Source organism: Bactrocera neohumeralis, chromosome 5 (assembly GCF_024586455.1).
Source record: "Bactrocera neohumeralis isolate Rockhampton chromosome 5, APGP_CSIRO_Bneo_wtdbg2-racon-allhic-juicebox.fasta_v2, whole genome shotgun sequence".
Lineage (NCBI taxonomy): Eukaryota > Metazoa > Arthropoda > Insecta > Diptera > Tephritidae > Bactrocera > Bactrocera neohumeralis.
In genome coordinates, this window is record NC_065922.1 from 56529776 (window position 1) to 56554639 (window position 24864).

Below are 24864 nucleotides of genomic sequence, written 5' to 3' on the forward strand. Positions count from 1 at the left end.
TAAATTTATTATTCTTCTCCAGCAATTCTTCGATTAGTAGCACTTGAACGACATGGCCTTTGGTCATTTTAAATTGAGGAAACCCCGTAAACTTGAAGTTGACTCTTATCATCTTCATCGTAAACATTTTTCATCCAACTCGATTGTCTTAGCGTATTTTTTTATAGTTTAACAAATTCGCGTTAAGCACCGATTTCCTAAAGGATGACACTCCTCACGGCCCTAGCAACTGAACTCCATTTGGTATAGCAAAGAACCAAAACTGGTCTATGAGTGGCTTATTGCTCTACCAGATTAACCTAACTTAACGTTAACACAAAATTTTATATTTTCTCTTAGCAAACAGGGAACAGTTCCATTTTTTTCTTTTATTAAAATGGTTGCAACTTGTCAATCTGTCATATAATTTACTTGAGGTTACGTGAGTTTGAAAGACAATAAATATATCTTTTTAATGCTTCAAAGTTAATAATTCCGTTGGGTGATTATGTATCTGACCTTTAGTCGTTCAGCTCCAATATGTGAGGGCGTTTCATTTTGCTGTCATGAGTCGCCAAACGCTGGAGAGATACGAACTGAACACATTATACACCCTATTTAAATATACGGCCAGCAATGAAAAGGAGCTCTGGCATACACTATGTATAACAGGCCACCCCAAGGTAGGCAAATAAGGCATGCATACCGACCATTGTAAATTTAGCATCCCTGATTCAACATCCCCAAATGGGTTGAGGTTTTGGCGGGGCTCGAAAGTAGTAATAGACGCCAGCTTAGGAAAATTCATCAAACACGCAGGTAGATCGGAAAAGCCACCACCCAGATCATGAAGTGATAAACGGAAAACACGTCTCAAGTATTTTAACCGTGCCTACGCTCCGAGGTTCCAACATCGACTCGGTTCACTATCTTGTTGCAGCTAAAATACGTACCCGCTTCTGTGCAGCAAAAAACGCTCGTCAACAAATATAAGGAAGGTTCGACGTCAAGAAGCTACAATCACAACAGACAACCGAACGATTTTCCACCCGACTTGCGCTCTTGCTCTCTGATTGCACTCATGCCGAGTTATGGACAATAATAATATCTGATGAGTCGACGTTACAAGTTTTCGAAAGAAAGGTTCTGCGAAAGAGTTATGGTCCTTTGCATATTGGCAACACCGAATACCGCTGTCGATGGAGCGAGAAGCTGTACGAGTTAGACGACGACATGGACATAGTTCAGTGAATTAAGAGATAGCAACTACGCTGTTTAGGTAATGTTTTCCGAATGACCCGTTGTGGAAGCAAACGAAGAAAAAGACCTCCACTACGTGGGAAAGACCAATCTAATCTCTAATTGGTGCGAAACTGCGAAAAGGAGAACGATGATGCGCTGTTGTAAACTCGCCTATAACCGCATAAGCGGCGTTTACGACAATAAAGAAGAAGATGTGAAATTGGATGAACAGCTGAACTATTTTAATTTAGTTTATTTTGGTAATTTACATAAAAGCCATCAAAACTAGGAAATTTAGGTTGAAATCAATAAAATAATACTTTGCAGTACTGAAAAAATGGTTGAGCCACTGAATGGAAGTATACTCGTAATATAAATATAGTTTCTAATGAAAATCTCAACTTTCTTTGTTATTCCTTACACATCTAAATTTTTCGACAAGAGAACAGCTCTCAAAGATGGCTATTAGAGGAATGAAGCATCGAAGATGACTTCTACTGTAGTTAGGTGCATTGAGAAGGTTGTTAGATATCTCTTTTTTATGAAAACCCCACAGTAGAACATCACACATCCTAATCCGCAACAACTTATAACAAGGTATTTACAACAACTACTTCTTTCTTTATTGGCGTAGACACCGCTTACGCGGTTACAACAACTTACCAATCCAAATAAAATGAAATTATCGTAATAGCAGCACTTGGGCATAAACATTTTGGATCAATTCCGGGAAAAAGAACAAACTACTATAGAAATTAATAGTCAGTAGATAATACCCCTGTCTCTTTAGTTCGAACTCACTGAAACCGATATTATTTAGACCTACTGTTAGATAAATTTCACGACAATTAGCCTAATAGCAGTGCCATAGTTCTTTTAGCATTTTCAAAGCAATATTTCGATCCAAATTTCTAGTTATTTTTAATTTAATGAAAAAAAATGAAAATGTAATGAATGAAGCAGCCTCTCTAAGCATCACAGTGTCTCAAAATCATTATATTAATAGCAAACAATGGATACCTCATGTACACTTTTTCAATCCACTGGAAGTCTCTTGATTAACAAGATTGGATGCAAGGGTGAACTCTATTAGAAAAAAGTGCTATATTAGTATTCTAATATAATGATTAAATTTTTTTTTTTTTTTGAAAAATGCTGGCTTGTGACAAAAACAAAAAGAAAATCGTGTAAATCGGTCCAGTTGTACTGCAGAATTTTTGCTTTGGAAGCCGATAACAGTTACTTAAAAAAGACTTACAACACACTGATTGCAGAATCACCACAGATAAAATTTTCCAATCAAATTTTTGTATATTCGATAAATATGCAAAAAACTCGATCTTTCGAAATTCCTAAATAGTATTTATTGTGAGCACTTTTTATAACCTGAACAAGGTTTGTTTGTAAAATCCAAAAGGAAAAGTCGGAGACCGTATAAAGTATGTATTTAAATGATCAACGTGACGAGCTGAGTCGATTAAGCCATGTCTATTTTGCTGCCCGTGTGTTCACACATCCATCTGTCTATATACACGCAAACTAATCCCTCAGTTTTCTCTGAATTCGATCTGAAATGTTTTACAAGTATTTTTCTCACAAAACAGATTATTATCATAGTTATTGCTACATACATAATTCGAGAAAATTGTCCAAATTTTGACCTAAAGCAATTATACAAACTGAGCATTCAAAGTCAAGTGAATCTGTGAAGGGTATAAGTAATAGCCTGCGTTGACATTCCTTCTTGTTTATGTTAAGTATATTAACATTTTTCTATGCAAGTTTTGAGTTAGAAACAGTGACTTTTTGTATGAAATTTCAGTTTCCTTAAAGTTCAGGTTAAAGTATTTTCAAAGAATATCGCAAAAAATGCGCAATCAAAGCCAAAAGCAAATACCCAGATTTAACCTACTACTATTTACTCACTTTCCGCAAGACATAGCACCCAAAGGCTAGGACTTAAGATCTCAAGGATACTTCACATTTGCCGTTAGGCGTCTTTAGCGCTCTTCATACATACACACATATATACAGACATACATACATATACCATGTACATGAAACATAAAGTACGAAACCTAAAAACGGTAAAAGTCTAATACAATAGAATCAGTGAAGCGTAAACATTGTGGGATGAAGTCTGAAGAACACACATGGCAATTGTTGATTTTCTTTCTTACACCCTTGTCGACAAAGAAATCGAAATGAAGATAAAATGTGTAAAAGTTAGAAAACAGGAGAAAATAGTAAAAAACAGAGTATACATCTAAGCGAAGAAGCAAATAAAGCGTACAACACAAATGACAACTGAAAGAACACACTTTTTATGTGTCTGCATTTATTGCTATACATACATACATGTGTATATACTCATTTACGCAAGCGCCAGCATTTGACAGCAAGTTGGCATTCCACTTTAAGACTTGCCAACACACCGTCACACAAAGTACTGCACTTACACACACAAAGTCACGCAAAGACTATTGACAATGTAAGCCTTTGAGACGCACTGACGCGACAAACACTCGGCCAATATACCGCACATACACATTCAGAAAAAACTTGTGAAAATAAAAAGAAAAAGAGACTCAAGTTGAACAAGTTAAAAATTAAACGCGTGTGCGCTTTTAGGTGTATCCCTTAAACCACCGAAAGGCACACACTCTCAGACTGCAGCCGCGCACGCCAGAAAAAACCAAAGTTTTTAATTTAACTTTATCTTTGAATGCAGTTTAACTCTTTATTACATATTTGTCTTTCTTTCTCTTTTTTTTCAGATTCGGAATTGGAGGAATTTGAGACGCCCGCACGCTATCGTCCCGATTCCTTAAGTGCCCTCAGTCGTACTACGCGCTTCACGGAGGATGAAATCAAACGAATTTATCGCGGTTTTAAGGCTGAGTGTCCGACGGGTGTCGTCAAAGAGGACACATTCAAACTTATCTACTCGCAGTTTTTCCCACAGGGAGGTTCGTGCGGTACAGTATACTTTGTTCGCTAACACATTGCTATTAACTAGAAGATAGCTTTTGCTTGCTCTATTCGTTTGTACATGTCTCTTTGTGTGATTACCCTTTTCACCAGTTAATTTGTAAATACAACCTGCTTCGTATTATCAGTGGATATACTAACAATTGGAGAAAATGTATATATATATTTTTTTTATAATATGTCAATTTGTTGGATATGATTAAAGTAGACAGGTATTGGCTAGTATCCTCAGAGCTATCAGTGGTATGATATCTTAGAATGGTAAAATTAACTAATTTTGCGTGTTCTGTCTGTCCGACCGACCGTTTATACTTTTTCTAACTCAGGTTAAAAAGTAATGTTGAATACTGAAAGCTAAAGAGTCATAGTTCCTATACAAGGTGCTTTCTAAAGTAAGCAGGGCTTTTTCTATCTAGCACCCCCTGGTGGCGCCATCTATATCTCGACTGGTGCGTTAGAATCTGCTATCTTTATCGATTGTCCAGTGATAATTTCATGGACCTTTCAGTGATTGGAAGTAAAGTTATTCCGTTTCAAGTCTCAGTTTGTTTGTGTTATCGGTGCGAAAATGAGCTTCGAACAAACAGCCAACATTTAATTTTGTTTTAAAATTGGTAAAACTTTTACCGAAACGGTTCAATTGATGAAACAAGTTTATGGCGATGATTGCCTATCCCGTAGCAGAGTGCACGAGTGGTTTCAACGTTTTCAAAGTGGTCGTGAGGACATAAATGACGATCAACATGTGGGCCAATCAAAATCCGTGATCACCGGAAATTCCATCGAAACTGTGCGTGAATTCATTAAAAATCAGCCGAAATCATCATTGAAATCATGGAAATGGCATTGAACATCTCCAAAACATCGATTTATTGCATTTTGAGGGAACATTTGGGCTTACGAAAGGTGTGTGCACGGTTTGTTCCGCACAAATTGACTGACGACCAAAATTGCTCAGAATCCAACATTCGAAGGACGCTTGTGACCGATTATTTGCCAAATCACATTTTAACCATTAACTGATCGCCGTATTCACCTGATATGACACCGTATGACTTCTTCCTTTTCGGAAAAATGCATTTGTCCATGAAAGGAAAGCGTTATGCAGACGTAGAGGCCATTCAAAAGGCTTGCACCGGCATACTGGCGGCTATACCGGCCAACACTCGTTCGTCATGCTTTTAGACCGTGCAAAAAGCTGCATTGAAGCAAAAGAGGACTATTTTGAATAAAAACAGTTGATTTTGCCGAAAAAACCATTTTTTCTGTTTTCTGTTTTAAAGTCCTGTTTACTTTGGAACGCACCTTATAAAATGAAGTTACTATATACTGAATGGATCTTCAGATCCCAAGCGAATTCACTTTGGGAAGTTTGAATGTACATTCTTTGTGTAGACCCCATAAACTGATTCTATGAATTTTGTAAAAATATTTCCAGTGTATATCGCGACCAGTTGATACAATTGGTTTATGTTCTGGTATAACCTCTGCTAAACAACTTCCACTCATCTAATTAACTTTACACTTAATGCAGAGTAAATATTTTTGATACTGAGCTACCTATGCTAATATAGGCCACAATTTTAAAATCTCAGATATCAAATTTGAAAAGCTCAACTTTTAACTGAAAATATAGCTCAATCTGTGTGATATCGTTACGAAACTCTTCGTACTCCTCTTAGTTCGTTTAAATAAATTATAATACAAACTGTAATGATTTTCAAATATCCTATTTGACTTCACAATAAATACTTATAAAAATAAATATTTTTTCACGTATTAGAATACAAATCATAACTATTGCTTTCAAACTAGGCACTCGAAGCAAAACACAAGTGTGATTCAATTTTCCATACAAATATTTTAATCCTCGAATGGGATGGCCTTCAATGTCTTCAAGGTCTTTAAGTTTTCAATTACGGTTCATTTTTGGAATTCCATTCGCTAGATTGTTGGACAGTTTCTTTTCGTACGACTCTAATTAGAATTTGCTCGCGGTAAGGAATGCCTGTGGTAAGAGGCAACTAAAACTCAATATGCACTAAGTCTGTTTTTTGGCTTTCCTCGAAATTTCTGCATAGTCTTGTCCGAAATAGTACCATAATACTCAGCTTGGCCTGATATTACCGACTTTGAATTAGATTCCCTCTATTGAAAAGACATTTGAAGTTCAATCAACAAATGTTCTCATTCATTAAGTTTGATGGATGCTCAATTGGTAATAACAAAAGCCACAAAGTCTGACTGGAGCCTCAAATCTGGTACCACGAAGAGCAGTTAGCCCTTGGCGATCGTGCTGCCTGTAATTTAAACCTAAAGTCAGTTAGAATTGAAAATTCAGTTCAGTATGGAGTCGCACTGTGGTCGGGTGCCGGATACACAGCACGGCAGAGGTTTAAGGTCGGCCTTGAATCCGACCAAGGTGGAAAAGGTGCCCAATTGGAACCAAATAATGCTTTCAAAAAGCATGTAGTGTTTGGGGCGCTAAGTGCTTTTAAGCACCGTGAGGGTGGTCGTTAACTGCAGGTACTCATGTAAAACACAACGACTGGTTTACGAGTCTAATATTGACACGTTATATACAAAAAAAACATTAACGAAAATGTGTTCACTTCATCTACAACAGATATTGAGATCTTTCGGCGATCTTTTGATGCCAACTCGATGACCTACAAGAATGCTATGCTGCTGCTATATTTCACTTCTTTGGTAGACACTTTTCTATAAATTCATAACATACTAGTATATTTAGATAGAATACGTCTAAGTAAAATTAGGCGTTGAAATCAAAGATATTAATAGGTAATTTCCTCATCATTATTTTGAAAAATTTTGACATTTGAGTTAGTTAAAATAAGTTACTAAAAAAGGTAAGATAATAACGAGTTTGCAATTCAATTTCAACATTTGTTAATCTTAGTTTCTCCAACTGCTTAAAATAGTTTGCTTGTCGTACCTTACCTTTTCTTACTTGTTTCATAACCCAGTTGCAAGCTGTAAACTACTTAAAATTATCGCATAAAACTAAAGTCAATGAAATTTCCATTTATCCGACTAAGAAATGTTGCGGAATACCACAAATTAAATCGCCAACTGGTCGAATCAAATAATTTCATGTCTGCAGCAAGACTGTAGAAGCAAAGTCAACAGTAGTGTCTTAGTTATAGCAGCTTTGGCAACTAAGAAACCGAATAAAATTAAGAAAGTTAAGAGCAAGGCCAGAGCTTAGAAGAAGTCAAAGCCAAAATTGTGCAGTCATAGCAGAACACCTAACTAATGCATATGTATGTATGCATATATTTAGTTAAATTATTAGCATGAGGCAACTAGTAGATTTGGGTTTTGGGTTTACTTATATATAATGCAATTTTGAAATGCAAAACCTCAAAAGGAGATACACTGGAAAAGATTGAAGTAAATCTTGCAAAATAAAGTGTGGACTTGAATGTCTGTATTTATATTGTTCACTTCAAAAATTGAAGTTTTATAGAGTTTTATTAAGATGATTTACGTATTCTATGACCTAACCTTAAAAAGTTACGGAAAGGTCACATAGGGCTAAAAATTATAACCACTTCAACTTCGATTTTGAAATAATTGAAAATGTGCAAATTTTAATTTATAATTGAGATTTTTTGCCTATGTGATATTCTATCTCTAACTCATTTACTTAGCGAAATTCTTCAGAAATCGATCGATGAAAGAAATGGAAAATCTTTTTGACTGCTTGAGAGTTAAACCCAAAGGACTTTTGGATAACGACAACGTCATGCGACGTTTGAAGTTCGAAGGTGAACTTGATCACTGGCAGTCACATTGGGGGCAGAAGCATAAGTCAAAGACAACAAGTTAACGAATACTGCATTGGAAACGTTGAAGAACTGCGATATAGACCTATACCCCATTATTCATATTTTTCTTCGCATATTAATGTTTACAATATTAAGATCTACATTGCTCTATGTTATATCGTGACTAAGAAGAGTAAGTCCCAATAGAAGATTTATTCATACTTTGCTCTAACTCTAATCTACGCGGTATAATAAATTTTAAAACTCGGCTCGAATTTGATCGTTTATATATGTAGATCCATATCTGAGGTGTCTACGTAAAGGCAACTAGACCGATTTTCCAAACCATAATGGGCTTTAAATATCAAATTCGTAACAAAAATTTATCCAGATATTGCCCTACTTTTTAGAATATATGTATATATCTACAGCCCTCGGTATAGGTTTATACCACAAGTATACCTCAAAAATGGGATGTATAGTGTCACCATGTACCTCTAACAAATAGTTATTTTATTGACAGTCTAAAAAGCCTTGACAGTGTGTTAGATGCTTCAATAATATTTTTTTTAATTCCTAAGAAGACTCCAACTGAACAAATAAAAATTGCTACGAGATTAAGGGGTGATAGCGGTTGTAACGAAGAACGGTTGCTTTGCTTATGCGGTGAAATTTTCTCAGAACAGAAAATACTATGTTTAGACTATTTACTGATTTCGTAAATGTGTGGAAAAATTAAAAAAGTTACCGAGAGTAAATCTACAACTTAAAAAAAAATATTTTATTTCACTGTAATACAAAATTTTTTGTTCTAAAAAAATCTAAATGATTTTTTTCATAAAAGTATTTGTTTTTTAGAAAATACACGCAGGTAAAGTTGCACACCAAATGTACTGAGCACACCATGTCGTATGTGTTCATAGTATGAATGTTAACATCACTTGTACGAATAGCATTCATATTACTCAGACGACATGGTGTACTATTGGGAATCAGTATGTACATTTGATGCGCAACTTTAAGGGGCTAAACCAGTGTGACACTTTTAAAGAAAACATTTTTTATTTGCTTTTTCGATAGCCTATATTTTCATAAATATCCCGTGATATCGGGAAGGTCGTATCTTGAATAGTTTTTGGATGGCAGCGTTCTAAAGAGCGACCGCTCGCAGGTATAATCTTATATGAGTGAAACTTTAAATGCGTTTTTCTCGAAACGACATATTTCAAAATTGCTGACATCATAACTCATCGAGAAATTAACCGATCGACTTATGAAATTAAAACTGAGTATTGTTTAATACATTTACTATACAATGAATTTAAAATTGTCGATTTGGCATTAAAAAAAACGACAATTTTTTTTCAAAATTACGCCATTTTGTTAATTTTTGATATTTTTCAAAGATCGTAAGTCATTCTATAGGAAATACTTTCGACTTTAATAAACTTTTTCAACTTTTTTGTTTCAGTTTTTGGCACCTCCGAAGACAGCCCATAACTCCATTATTTTTCAACACTTTTGTAAAAAAAATTTTAAATATAGCTGAAAATATACCTTATTACGTTCTTTCTTTTAAAAAAAATTCACGAAAATAGCCAAATTTTTCATGCGTTACACTGGTGTAGGATGGGATATTTTTTGTAGAGCGGAAAATTTTGTTTTCAAATATTACGTTTTCGAAGATGTGTGTTTGTTTTTGAGATAAAAAATAAATTGCGAAATATTAAAAAATCCCATAAAAAATATATAGGAGAGGTAAAATGGTTTAGGCAGGATTTAAATTTAAAATAAAGAGCTTTTGAAAGTCGGTGGCTTTTGTTGACAACCCTAAAAACAAAACAAATCGACAGCTGACAGTTTAGGTTTAGTTAAAATGGAGCGTTACACGGTAGAACAACAAGTCCTCATTATTGAACAGTATTTCAAAAATATTGAAAGTCTGAAAGTCTCTTACATAATATGATCTGAATAGTGTTTAAACTTCATCAACTGTGAGGATTAATTGAAATAGTGGCAAATTTAAATATTGCGATATTTTAGGACACCCTGTATATGTGTACAGCAAGACCATGCTACAAAGAAAAAGTGGACACCCTGTATATGTATACAATAAGTCCATATCAAAAACAAAAAATAGAAATTGCAAAAAATACTTACTATCTACCTTAAACAGCGTTGGAGGCAAATTGGCTAATGTCTTGCCTTGCTGGCTTTCGATTACAGCAATATTAATCCAAAAATAAATTATGAACCTGTAGCACTTTTCGCCTGCAAACACACATGGATTGCATGTAATACAATAGTATATCAAAGCATATTCATACCTGAGTACTAACTACTTTAGAATGCCTATGTGTTTGTATTACATTAAAATACATATGTGTATGTGTACTTAAGCATTTTTTCTCTTATTGGTATGTTCAGACAATTACAAGCCTCTACGCCCAAATGTAGGCTACGCAATAAATCCTACTTAAAATAAGTGATGATGTGCATGACGTTTGAATTTTTACCAGACCGTTAGCATTTGCCATACAGATGCCTGGCTTTGCTTTAATGGGCACTTTTATACAGAATTTCATTTTCATTTCATTGCCTTCGGCTGGCAACAGGCGTTCGAAATGCTGCGCGTTGATGAGAACCATTGCCAAGTGCAAGTAAATAAGCATGTTGAGGTCAAAGCTTATTTGTAGACCGACACAAACACATGCACATCGTCCAAGCGTACGCATATATGTGTGTACTCACGTTTGTATTTGTTTGTTGGTTTAGGTAAAAATACCTCGAACATGCTGAACAAGAAAATAATGTTATCAAACAAGCAAACAACACGCGCAATGCGGCCAGCGGGCCAACGAGCATTTCTGAGTGTGTAGGTGAGTAAGTGTAAATGGATGTATGAACACGTATTCAATAAGTTGGCAGCTAGCGAAATATGTTGCCTACTTAGGAAGCTTAAAGCATGTACATACAAATATTTGCGCGCGAATGTATGACAGCGTGTGCAGTGGGTGCCGCAAAAAGGTCGTCTCACGCGTCAACAAGAGAAATCTGGTGCTTTTATTAAAAAAACGGTTTTTAAGAGAAGTGTATTTATATTATATATTTTATAAACACGCACGCGCTATTATAAAATGAAAGCTTCAAAAGTACACCTACCACCACATCTGTTCAATATACGAAAATGTTTGCTAGATTGCTTTCTTTTATGGTGGTTAAAAACATTTTATTTTTCTAAAATTTCAACAATAATCAAAAATTAACGGGATAAAACTTTGCACGAATAATGCCTTTAGAGCTTTCTACCAAATATTATCCAAATCCAACAAAAAACTGTTCACGCCCCTATGTACCGACTATTTGGACCTTGGAACCTATGATTTACTTTTTACCGAAAATATTGGTCAATGTGTGGGACATATAAGTGAAATGCAGGGAAAATTATTTCCTCATAGTGGTATGTCTGCGTGTTATATGTAAATAGGTTAAATCGGGTTTATAATTCTCTAAGCCCCTATATACCTAGTATAAAAATTTTCGAACTTCCGAGGGAATTTATATCGCATATGTTGCACAATACATATGTGAGTTGCATAATTGGGCTTAAAATGAATAAAATCGGGTGAAAACTCGGCCCAGACCCCATATAACTAAAAGACCTTATGTACCTGATGGTTGTTTCCTGGCTTTAAGCTTTGCATGTTGAAAGAATATGAAATGTTCGCTCTGGTCGACCTATCGCTGAAAAAGTCGATGAAATTATGAAAAAAATTAACCAGAACCATCACATAAGCAGCAATGACATCGCTAAGGAACTTAGCATTCATCATCAAACGGTTGTGAACCATTTAAAAAAGGCGGGCTACAAAAAGAAGCTCGATGGGTACCACCTAAATTGTTTTTGAAAAATTTAATGGATCGGATTAACATCTGCGATCCTTTGCTGAAACGAAATGAAACCGAACCATTTCTGAAGCGAATGGTAACAGGAGACGAAACGTAAATCAAATACGACAATGATGTGCGAAAAATAACATGGTCCAAGCGTGGTGAAATTCAACAAATGGTCGCAAAGCTAGGACAGATGTCTCGAAAGGTAATATTGAGTGTTTGGTGGGACTGAAAAGGAATCATCCACACAACGAGTCGAAATAATTAAAATTTACTAACGAAATTCGGAGTCAGAGGCGTCAACTTTAAGAGCGCTATGTCCAACTTATGGTCCTCATAATCGTCCTGCCAGATCAACAATTAAGCGTCTTGTGAAAAAATTTGAATCTACAAGCACGGTACAAAATGTGCTAGTGAGACAAAGAATTTCCATAGTGTCGAGAATATTGCTACCGCTAGCGCATCAAGTGAGGAAGACCCAAATCAGTCTCTCACACTTCTTTCTCAATTGTTTTTTTTTTTTTTTTGTTTCAATATCTTTTTTTTATTTATTGAATCTGCTTTTTGTTTTAAAGCCTAACAATAAGTTATAAAATCTTAAATCTAATTAAAAACTAGACACGCTCAAGCAAATGATTGAGCTGTTTTGGTGATACATTGCTCCTTAGTACGCGGGCATATCTCTTCTTTTAAGGCGTGTTTGATTGCAGGAATGTACCAAAGCATTAGCCAAAGGATTTGGGTGATCACGGAGTTTAGATATATATTTCAATTTGCTGTCTTCTACTTCTTTCTTTACCATAGAAATACCAAGGTCTTTATGGATATTTTCATTACGCATGTACCATGGCGAACACGTGATTGATCTAAGCATTTTTGATTGGAACCTTTGTATTATGTCTATATTAGTTGCACAGGTCGTACCCCACAGTTGAATTCCATACATCCAAATCGGCTTTATGACCGCTTTATACAAAAGCACTTTGTTGTCTAGGCTAAGTTTTGAGTTTTTATTTAAAAGCCAATTTAAATTTGCAGCTCTAATCTTCATACATGTTATTTTACTAGAGATGTGTTTTCTCCACGTGAGCCTTCTATCTAGGTGAATACCAAGATATGTTACTTCGTTCGCTTGGGGTACTAATATATTGTTTATTTTTACTTCCGGACACATTTTTGGTCTAAGCGAAAATGTAACATGCTTACACTTTTGTTCATTAACATTTATACGCCAGTTGGCTAGCCATTCTTCGACAAACCTTAGGTGCTCGGCTAGTATTCTTGATGCTATTATGTGGCATTTGTTACGGCTCACTAAAGCTGTGTCATCCGAAAAAGTTGAAGTCAATATATTATTAGCTGTTGGAAGATCTGCTGTATATATGATGTATAGTGTTGGGCCTAAAACACTGCCCTGGGGTACGCCAGCCCTTATCTGTCTTTCATCAGATATGAAATCTCCCACTTTTACCATAAATTTTCTATTTTTTAAATAAGACTCCAATATTTTATACAATTCTGAAGGTAGGATATTTTTAATCTTATATAAAAGGCCCTCAGGCCATACCTTATCAAACGCCTGAGCCACGTCTAGGAATATAGCTGAACAGTACTCTCTGTGCTCAAATGCTTTTCTTATTTCGTTAGTAATTCTATTTACTTGCTCTATCGTGCTATGTTTTTCACGAAACCCGAATTGGTGCGTTGGTATTATATTATTTTCGTGGAGGAAAGGAGACATCTTTGATAGCAACACTTTTTCAAATATTTTAGAAAGACAGGATAGAAGACTGATTGGTCTGTATGAAGACGGCTGTGTTAAGTCTTTCCCAGGTTTGTCTATCAAGATAATCTGCGACTTTTTCCATGAATTAGGATAGTGTCCGAGATTAAGAATTGCATTGAAGAGCAAAGAGAGCACTTCTACGGCAATATTTGGTAACTCAATTAGCATTTTTGGTGTAATATTGTCATATCCTGGTGACTTTTTTGGGTTAAGTTCTTTTATTATTCTAGTAACTTCAGAAGTAGAAGTCCTAATAGACACATGCGACTCGTTTGCGGTATTAGGCAAGGTTGGCAACTCAAAGTTGTTCTTTGGGGAATTGGGTTGAAATACCTTTTCTAGGTGACTTGCAAAGCAATTTGCTTTATCCTCATCACTACGTGCCCAATTACCATTCAACTGTCTTAGAGGCATGTTGGAAACTACTGGTGGCTTGAAAGATTTTTGGGCTTTCCAAAGGGAGTTTTGCTTGCTAGAATTTGGACACAATTTTTTTATATAATTTTCAGTGTTGTGTTCTTCTTCATGTTTAAGCGCTTTTTTAACTTTCGTACAGCAGATTTCAGTTGAAGCAGAGTTGAAGGGGAGCGATTTAACTGCCATTCCCGCCTAGCTCGCCTTTTCTCATTTACAAGTTTCTCTATTTCATTATTTGTGATCTTTCTAAAACCAACTGGTTTATTGTTTCTTTCTGGTGTTGCCAGTACAGCTGCATTAGTTATTAGGTCATTAATTTCTCTTATATTTTCATCAATGTCTCTTTCTGTATTTATTTTGCAATCAATATTGATATGGCTGCTGATATACTTTCTATACTTCAACCAGTTAGTTTTATATGATGTTAGAGAAACTTTTGGCTCAATTATCATGGGCTGTTCGTATAACTTTATTAGTACAGGAGAATGATCAGATGATAAGTCTGTACATGTGTTAGCTGTCATAAGTGATCTATCTATATTTTTGACTACAGCAAAATCTATTAAGTCTGGTATTTTTCTTCTATCACTGGGCCAGTATGTCGGCTTACCAGTAGATATTATATCCAGCTTATTATGCTTATTCATAATAGTGTAGTACAACTGTCGTTTAAGTCACAACCCCGATTTTTGAGTGATATTGTTGTAGCTTGTAACTGTGGAGTAGCATGAGATTCTAGGGCATAGTGGTTTAAACGATTTCTAATCAACACTGCCGTGCCACCATGCGCTTTTCCATCCGGATGATTTGTAACATATAGCCTAAATCCTGGTATACTGAAATTATTTTTATTTGTTAGATGAGTTTCTGAAATAAGCATTACATCTATATTCTTTTCAGACAGAAATCTGATAATCTCTAATTTATGTTGGTTAACACCGTTAGCATTCCATATACAGATATTTAGGAAGCTCATTTTTTACTTAATAAATTTTGCAGCATTTGATTTTGAGATTTTATTAAATCCTGGATCATGTTTTGCATGGTGGACATAAACTGTGTCATGCACTGTGTAAGATTTATAATCATAGTTTCAATACCTCCATTTGGAGGATTTTGCGGCTGTTGCATTTGCACAGTGTTGCCTTTCACCACATTTGCATAGCTTCCTTGCATATTATTATTGTTAGAAGTAATGGGATTTGATCTTTTTTCTGAGGTTGCTATAATTTCATTACGGGGGTGTTTGTAACATTTGGTTACGACGTGCTTGAATGCCCTGTGACAACTTTGATTTCAAATCTTTATATACAGGGCAACCTCTGTAGTTAGCAGTGTGATTTCCTCCGCAATTGCTGCATTTTTTATTTAATTCTTCTTTCTTAAGGGTGCATTTTGAAGTGGGATGTAAATCACCACATACCACACAAACACTGCGTAGAGTGCAGTATGATTTAGTATGCCCATATTCTTGGCAGTTAGTACATTGTACCGGGCCGTTTCTTTTATGTGGTTCTTCCACAGTTTCAATTGTTGAACATTTTTGTGACGTCGTTGTTTATGAAAATATCTTGGCCTATATCCTTGCAAGATCAAATTGACGCAAGAACAGAAGCCATTTGACCACCATAATAGTCGCATGTTCATGAAGTGTACTCAGCAACAACTTGAAAATGATCTGGATTTTCATGGAAAATCATCTTCAGCGATGAGGCTCATTTGTGGCTGAATGGCTTCGTCAATAAGCAAAATATGCATTTTTGGTCAGACAGCAATCCACACATACCTCATGAGTCACCATTACATCCCGATAAAAATACGGTTTGGTGCGGTTTATAGAACGTCGACGTCATTGGTCCATACTTCTTCCGTTATGATCAGGACCGGCACGTTACTGTGAATGCGAATCGCTACCGTTCACTGATAACCAATATTTTTAGTCCGAATGGGATGACATGGACTAGGACAATATGGGGCTCCAACAGGACGGCGCAACAAGCCACACAGCGAATGTCACAATAGATTTATTGAAATTATGCCTGTCGGGCATAGTCGACACATTATTAATTTTCCTTTCAAAATTAAATGTTTTACAAATTTTGGCGTAAAACCTGTAAAGTGTTTCTAAAACTCTGCTGGTTATATTTTCGACAGTTAATTCTGGCAAATCTTAGCAACACCTTGACCCATTTTATTTTGATGCTTTGAGTTAGCACTGTTGCTGCAATTGCAATATTTGCCTCAGGCTTCAAAATGAAATATGGTTGGAACCTTTCTCTTAACCCTGTTCCATTTTTAAAATAAGAGATGATAACTGTTGCGATTCCTGGGATCTGCATAGCTTATGCAGCCTATTGCTCAGTGTCACAAGAGTTGGTATTAAAAATCCTGTAATAATGTTAATATAAATTTATATTTTAAAGAACCAAAATATGAAAATACCATAGTTACTGTTGTTTTCTCCTTGAAGAAAGTCCAGGGCCTTTGCAATTGGTTCCATTACAAAATTGTACATTTCCAGGTACTGTATGTCTCTTGCAGAAAACTGTGGAAAAGTCAACTTACCACACAGATTATTTAATTTTTCTTTGTAGCAAAGTAGTTTTTAACTGCGTCATGCAATGAGTTCCAACGAGTAACATCGGGCAAAACCAACGATGATCACAGGTGCCCTTCAATTATTTCCGACGACTTTGGCCACTTGCACTTCTTCCACAAGTTGTAGCATTTATCGAATGTCTAAAAAAATTAACATTAAACACATTTTCACAATTACAAAACGTTTTCTATTGCATTAAAAAAAATGTTTCGTTACATTTTTTCAATTTCAACGATTATTTTTTTAATGCAAAATAATACCATTTGTTCTGCGACTTACTATCTTATGCTGGATATACAGTGGCTGAAATTTTATCGAAGTCGGTTGAAGCAAGCAAATTCAGAGTATGGCTGCAACATCTCTGATGTGTGGGCAACAAACTTTCATTATCAAAGACTGGCATTTCGTCATTAATTTCATCTTCGAAAAAGTCATTTCCCACACCATAATCTCTGAACGCTTTTACAAAGTTTGAACCGTAGTCCGTAATGGCTCCACAAATCCTTCTACATGCCAAAGCTGCCGATTTGCGTTCGAAATTGTCTGTAAGCCAATGACACGTATATCCAAGGAAGCTTCTATGATTTCCAGAACAAACATCTGCTGTAGTACAAAAATATTTAGAGCAAACCATGTTTTCTTTTACATTTTCCATCATGATGGTATATTTTATTTCCAATTTCTTAGCCGCTGTTTGCCTACACATCACCTTCATACCTGTACTTTGAAAAAGATCTATAAAGGATTACTTTTCCAGAATGGAAAGGGGCAATGAACAATCAATCATTGCATGTAACAGTTTACTATCGAACTCAGATTGCATGTTACCGCCAAAAGGGCTACATGTTTTATAACTTTTGTATGTTTTAAAACATTCACTATGCTTGACTTGCAAATGTTTGATGAAATTTGAAGTCACTTCACCGCTTCCTCTAATCACTCGACGCCATGCAACGCACTTAGCACAAGTTTTCTTATCGGAAATCTAACAATAACAAGTAAGGAAGGGCTAAGTTCGGGTGTCACCGAACATTTTATACTCTCGCATGATAAAGTGATAATCGAGATTTCATTATACGTCATTTACATATTTTTCAAATACCGTATTTTTGTAAAGTTTTATTCCGCTATCATCATTGGTTCCTAATGTATATACTCGTATTATACAGAAAAGGCATCAGATGGAATTCAAAATAGCGTTATATTGGAAGAAGGCGTGGTTGTGAACCGATTTCACCTATATTTCGTACATGTCATCAGGGTGTTAAGAAAATATTATATACCGAATTTCATTGAAATCGGTAGAGTAGTTCCTGAGATATGGTTTTTGGTCCATAAGTGGGCGAGACCACGCCCATTTTCAATTTTGAAAAAAATCCTGAGTGCAACTTCCTTCTGCCATTTCTTCCGTAATATTTAGTGTTTCTGACGTTTTTTGTTAGTCGATTAACGCACTTTTAGTGATTTTCAACATAACCTTTGTATGGGAGGTGGGCGTGGTTATTATCCGATTTCTTCCATTTTTGAACTGTATATGGAAATGCCTGAAAAAAACGATTCTGTAGAGTTTGGTTGACATAGCTATAGTAAATTCCGAGATATATACAAAAAACTTAGTAGGGGGAGGGGCCACGCCCACTTTTCCAAAAAAATTACGTCCAAATATGTCCCCCCCTAATGCGATCCTTTGTGCCAAATTTCACTTTAATATCTTTATTTATGGCTTAGTTATGACACTTTATAGGTTTTCGGTTTCCGCCATTTTGTGGGCGTGGCAGTGGGCCGATTTTGCCCATCTTCGAACTTAACCTTCTTATGGAGCCAAGGAATACGTGTACCAAGTTTCATTATGATACCTCAATTTTTACTCAAGTTACAGCTTGCACGGACGGACGGACGGACGGACGGACGGACGGACAGACGGACAGACAGACGGACGGACTGACAGACATCCGGATTTCGACTCTACTCGTCACTCTGATCACTTTGGTATATATAACCCTATATCTGACTCTTTTAGTTTTAGGACTTACAAACAACCGTTATGTGAACAAAACTATAATACTCTCCTTAGCAACATTGTTGCGAGAGTATAAAAATTATAAATTCATAGTGTGCTTTAATTTAAAAACTTTAAAACTAACTTTTTCCACTTCTGTGTAAAATTCTTCTTTGAAAATAATTTTTTGTGAATTCACACAGACTTTTATTAGGGCCGGTCCTGATTCTGCACTTAATGAGCTCTTTCGTTTACTTCCAGTAGTATTAAAGTCCAGATCTTCAATACTGTCGTCTGCAGAAAAATCGATTTCGGAAACATGAACAGACATTTAGACCTAAAAATAAATTTTATTATTAAAAGTTAACAACAATTATGTTTAATACTCACAATTACAATAGTTCGCAATTAATGTTTTCCTTTTGCTAGTTAAACTCACACCCTTCTTTATGAATTAAAACGTGATTTCTTGGTGTCTTGCTACTTGATTTGGCACTCTTAAAATTAAAACGCAGCTCAGTAGTAAAGCGAGTTAGTTATTATGTAGTACATATGTTTGTATGAATCTTCAAATGCACACTGGGGAGCAGAAAGGAACGCATGTTTGCCTTTTTGAGACATTAGCAATTTTTTTTCACGATACAATTTTCTGGATAGATTTTTATACAAATGTAGTTCATCCTCTAAAAAATGTCATATGAATTAAAGTTTAAAACTGTATACAAAATTTATGACATCTTACAAAATTTCGTACAAATTTCAAAGACTTTAATAAGAGCGTTTATAATATTTTTGGGTTTGCAGTTTTATAGTCCATTCAATGCTAGTATAATAAAGAATCAACATCAAATTTTCAAAAAACCTATCGAAAAGAATGTATCATGAAAATCAATGTTAATACCTCAAGAAAGCAAATATGTTCTCGGTTTTGCTCCCCACTGTAAGTACATTCAAGCAAAAGAGTTGCAAAACAAAGTGGCAAAATTCTAATGAGCACTTATGCTAGCAAAAGTACATATGTTACATACATATGTGCAATATCTCTAGCTTATAAGGAAACGCTAAGCCGACGATACGTAAGCATGCATAAGTTAAGTGTTAGTTTGTAAGTTTGTTTGTAAAATTGAACTAATGTTACTATTTTTGGAATTGTCAATCGATGGCAAACAAAATCTCACTGACCGTACTTCTGAAATGTTGGTATTAAAGAAAGCAAATAAAAAATAAATTATGTTTGCCTAATTTTAGGGCGGCATAATTAGAAGTCCCTACTCAAATATATGGTTTATTTTGATTACATTTCCTCATACTGCTTCAGCTTATACATACATATACATACGTAGTATTATTTTTATTCTTTAAGAAACAGTGTTATGTTACTGAAAAATGTTCATTATGACTAAAGGTGTTCACTATTACTAAACCTTTAATGGTAGTGCAATTTGTTTTTCAATATGAATAAAGGTTTAGTGATAATGACATTTTTTCCACTATCACTAAATTTTCAGTGATAATGGATTTTACTGTTAACTACCACTGAAGAAATAGAAACTTTATTGAACCCTGATAACAAGTATGTAAAGTGTAAAAAATTCGAATTACTAATTATTATGATTAGTAATCACCGCCGTCCAAGAAATGCGATGGACGGGACAAGGACAGAGACGAGTAGGTCCTTGTGACATTTACTACAGTGGCCATATAAAGGAGCGCAAGTTTGGTAGGATTCGTGGTGGGAGAGAGACTCCGTCGCCGAGTACTATCATTCACAGCGGTGAATGAACGTCTAGCCACAATCCGCATCAAAGCGAGGTTCTTCAACATATCGCTGATTTGCGCCCACGCCCCGACGGAAGAGAAGGACGATGTGACCAAAGATGCCTTCTATGAGCGCTTGGAGCGCGCTTATGAGAGCTGCCCCCGCCACGATGTCAAAATCGTGCTTGGCGACTTTAACGCCAGGGTGGGCAAAGAAGGTATATTTGGCACTACGGTCGGTAAATTCAGCCTCCACGACGAAACATCCCCAAATGGGTTGAGGCTGATTGACTTCGCCGGGGCCCGAAATATGGTTATCTGTAGTACTAGATTCCAGCATAAGAAAATTCATCAAGCTACCTGGCTGTCTCCGGATCGAAAAACTACCAACCAGATCGATCATGTTGTGATAGACGGAAGACACGTCTCCAGTGTTTTAGATGTGCGTGCGCTCCGAGGTCCTAACATTGACTCGGACCACTATCTTGTTGCAGCTAAGATTCGCACCCGCCTCTGTGCAGCAAAAAACGCGCGCCACCAAACACAAGGAAGGTTCGACGTCGAGAAGCTGCAATCACAACAGACAGCCGAACGATTTTCTACTCGGCTTGCACTCCTGCTTTCTGAGAGCACTCGTCAACAACTCGGTATAAGGGAACTGTGGAACGGCATTTCAAACTCCTTACGTACAGCTGCAACCGAAACCATTGGTTTTCGGAAAGTGCAAAAGAACAGCTGGTACGACGAGGAGTGCCGTGTCGCAGCGGAGAGAAAACAGGCTGCCTACCTCGCAACGTTACGATCGACCACTACACGTGCGGGATGGGATAGATACCGAGAGTTGAAGAGGGAAGCGAGACGCATTTGTAGACAGAAGAAGAAAGAGGCTGAAATGCGTGAGTACGAAGAGCTTGATAAGCTGGCCGACAGGGGTAATGCTCGAAAATTCTACGAAAAAATGCGGCGGCTTACGGAAGGTTTCAAGACCGGAGCGTATTCCTGTAGAACCCCCAAAGGTGATCTAGTCACTGATGCCCAGAGCATACTTAAATTATGGAGGGAACACTTCTCCAGCCTGCTGAATGGCAGTGAACGCACAACACCAGGAGAAGGAGAACCCGATTCCCCAATCGATGTCGATGGAGCAGACGTTCCATTACCCGACCATGAAGAAGTTCGAATAGCAATTGCCCGCCTGAAGAACAACAAAGCGGCAGGGGCCGACGGATTGCCGGCCGAGCTATTCAAACACGGCGGCGAAGAACTGATAAGGTGCATGCATCAGCTTCTTTGTAAAATATGGTCGGACGAAAGCATGCCCAACGATTGGAATTTAAGTGTGCTATGCCCAATCCATAAAAAAGGAGACCCCACAATCTGCGCCAACTACCGTGGGATTAGCCTCTTCAACATCGCATATAAGGTTCTATCGAGCGTATTGAGTGAAAGATTAAAGCCCACCGTCAACAAACTGATTGGACCTTATCAGTGTGGCTTTAGACCTGGCAAATCAACAACCGACCAGATATTCACCATGCGCCAAATCTTGGAAAAGACCCGTGAAAGGAGAATCGACACACACCACCTCTTCGTCGATTTCAAAGCTGCTTTCGACAGCACGAAAAGGAGCTGCCTCTATGCCGCGATGTCTGAATTTGGTATCCCCGCAAAACTAATACGGCTGTGTAAACTGACGTTGAGTAACACCAAAAGCTCCGTCAGGATCGGGAAGGACCTCTCCGAGCCGTTCGATACCAAACGAGGTTTCAGACAAGGCGATTCCCTATCGTGCGACTTTTTCAACCTGCTTTTGGAGAAAATAGTTCGAGCCGCAGAACTAAATAGAGAAGGTACCATCTTCTATAAGAGTGTACAGCTGTTGGCGTATGCCGATGATATTGATATCATCGGCCTCAACACCCGCGCCGTTAGTTCTGCTTTCTCCAGGCTGGACAAGGAAGCACAGAAAATGGGTCTGGCAGTGAACGAGGGCAAGACGAAATATCTCCTGTCATCAAACAAACAGTCGTCGCATTCGCGACTTGGCTCTCACGTCACTGTTGACAGTCATAACTTTGAAGTCGTAGATAATTTCGTCTATCTTGGAACCAGCGTAAACACCACCAACAACGTCAGCCTAGAAATCTAACGCAATATAACTCTTGCCAACAGGTGCTACTTCGGACTGATTAGGCAATTGAGAAGCAAAGTCCTCTCTCGACAAACAAAAACCAAACTCTATAAGTCACTCATAATTCCCGTCCTGCTGTATGGTGCAGAGTCTTGGACGATGTCAACAACGGATGAGTCGACGTTGCGAGTTTTCGAGAGAAAAGTTCTGCGAAAGATTTATGGTCCTTTGCGCGTTAGCCACGGCGAATACCGCATTCGATGGAACGATGAGCTGTACGAGATATACGACGACATTGACATAGTTCAGCGAATTAAAAGACAGCGGCTACGCTGGCTAGGTCATGTTGTCCGGATGGACGAAAACACTCCAGCTCTGAAAATATTCGACGCAGTACCCGCCGGGGGAAGCAGAGGAAGAGGAAGACCTCCACTCCGTTGGAAGGACCAAGTGGAGAAGGACCTGGCTTCGCTTGGCATATCCAATTGGCGCCACGTAGCGAAAGAAGAAACGACTGGCGCGCTGTGGTTAACTCGGCTATAATCGCGGAAGCGGTTTCTACGCCAATTAAGAAGAAGAAGAAGAAGAATCATTACTTAACAGCTTTGCTTGAAAAACCATTGAAAATTGCTTACAGGGTCTGGATATCTGCGGGCATTGCTCGTATAATGCGCAAAGAAATCGAAACCATATATAATGGAATGTATTTTCACAGAATGTCGTTGTTGTCCCAAACGTTCCCGTTTTTATTTTATTTTGTAGCGCTCCTTTTGAAAAACCCGTTATGTTGAGAACAAATTGTTTTCTATTCCTTTTCTTCTACATTTTGTCACTAAAGCTTTTAGTGGAAAATTTTATCATTCCATTTACCATTAATTGTTTTAAAAATGAAGAAAGTGTGCCAAAGGAGTCTTAAAAAGAAACAGATTATTATAATTTAATATAATTTATTTTAGTAACACCTAAGCACAATTGTTATCAACATATTCAAGAAATATTTAATGCTTTCATATAAAATGACGTTTTTGTACTGAGATTGTCGCTTTTATGAACTCTCTTGCTTAAATAAGTATTTACATATGTATGTAAGCACATACGCTTTAAAAGCAGCTATGCTAAAATCACTTTGATGCAATTTGGGAAACAGTGGAAAATTAAAAGAGAAATAAAAGGCAAGAAACATATTCAGATAAAACACTTAACATCACACACGCGCACAGAAACACATAGATATTAATAAAGAAAAGTGTCCAGAGCGCGGAGGCAGGGACATAGGCAGTCCTGGCTCAACGTCCATCAACGCTGTTATGCAACCAAAAACAAGTAAGGAAGGGCTAAGTTCGGGTGTCACCGAACATTTTATACTCGCATGGTAAAGTGATAATCGAGATTTCATTATCCGTCATTTACATATTTTTCAAATACCGTATTTGTGTAAAGTTTTATTCCGCTATCATCATTGGTTCCTAATGTATATATTGTGCAGAGAAGGCATCAGATGGAATTCAAAATAGCGTTATATTGGAAGAAGGCGTGGTTGTGAACCGATTTCAGCCATATTTCGTACATGTCATCAGGTGTTAAGAAAATATTATATACCGAATTTCATTGAAATCGGTCTAGTAGTTCCTGAGAGGGTGCAGTTTCAATTTTAAAAAAAGCCTGGGGGCAGCTTCCTTCTGCAATTTCTTCCGTAAAATTTAGTGTTTCTGACGTTTTTTGTTATTCGGTTAACGCATTTTTAGTGATTTTCAACATAACCTTTGTATGGGAGGTGGGCGTGGTTATTATCCGATTTCTTCCATTTTTGAACTGTGTATGGAAATGCCTGAAAGAAACGACTCTGTAGAGTTTGGTTGACATAGCTATAGTAGTTTCCGAGATATGTACAAAAAACTTAGTAGGGGCGGGGCCACGCCCACTTTTCCAAAAAATTGCGTCCAAATATGCCCCTCCCTAATGCGATCCTTTGTGCCAAATTTCACTTTAATATCTTTATTTATGGCTTAGTTATGACACTTTATAGGTTTTCGGTTTCCGCCATTTTGTGGGCGTGGCAGTGGGCCGATTTTGCCCATCTTCGAACTTAACCTTCTTATGGAGCCAAGAAATACGTGTACCAAGTTTCATCATGATATCTCAATTTTTACCAGTTATAGTTTACAGAATGGACGACGGAGACAGACATCCGATTTCAACTCTTACCGTCACTCTGATCACTTTGGCATAGCATATAACCCTATATCTGACTTTTTGTTTTTGGACTTAAAACCACCG

The 24864-nt window shown here is 36.9% G+C and overlaps 1 protein-coding gene across 1 annotated transcript in view; it reads left to right on the forward strand.

The window, feature by feature from the left end:
- The window catches only part of LOC126759229 (uncharacterized), a 237392-nt gene that overhangs the window by 182820 nt on the left and 29708 nt on the right, over positions 1–24864 (forward strand). Inside the window, 1 exon segment of the mRNA XM_050473936.1 lies at positions 3999–4190. Within this exon segment, the coding sequence (XP_050329893.1) occupies positions 3999–4190 (192 nt within the window).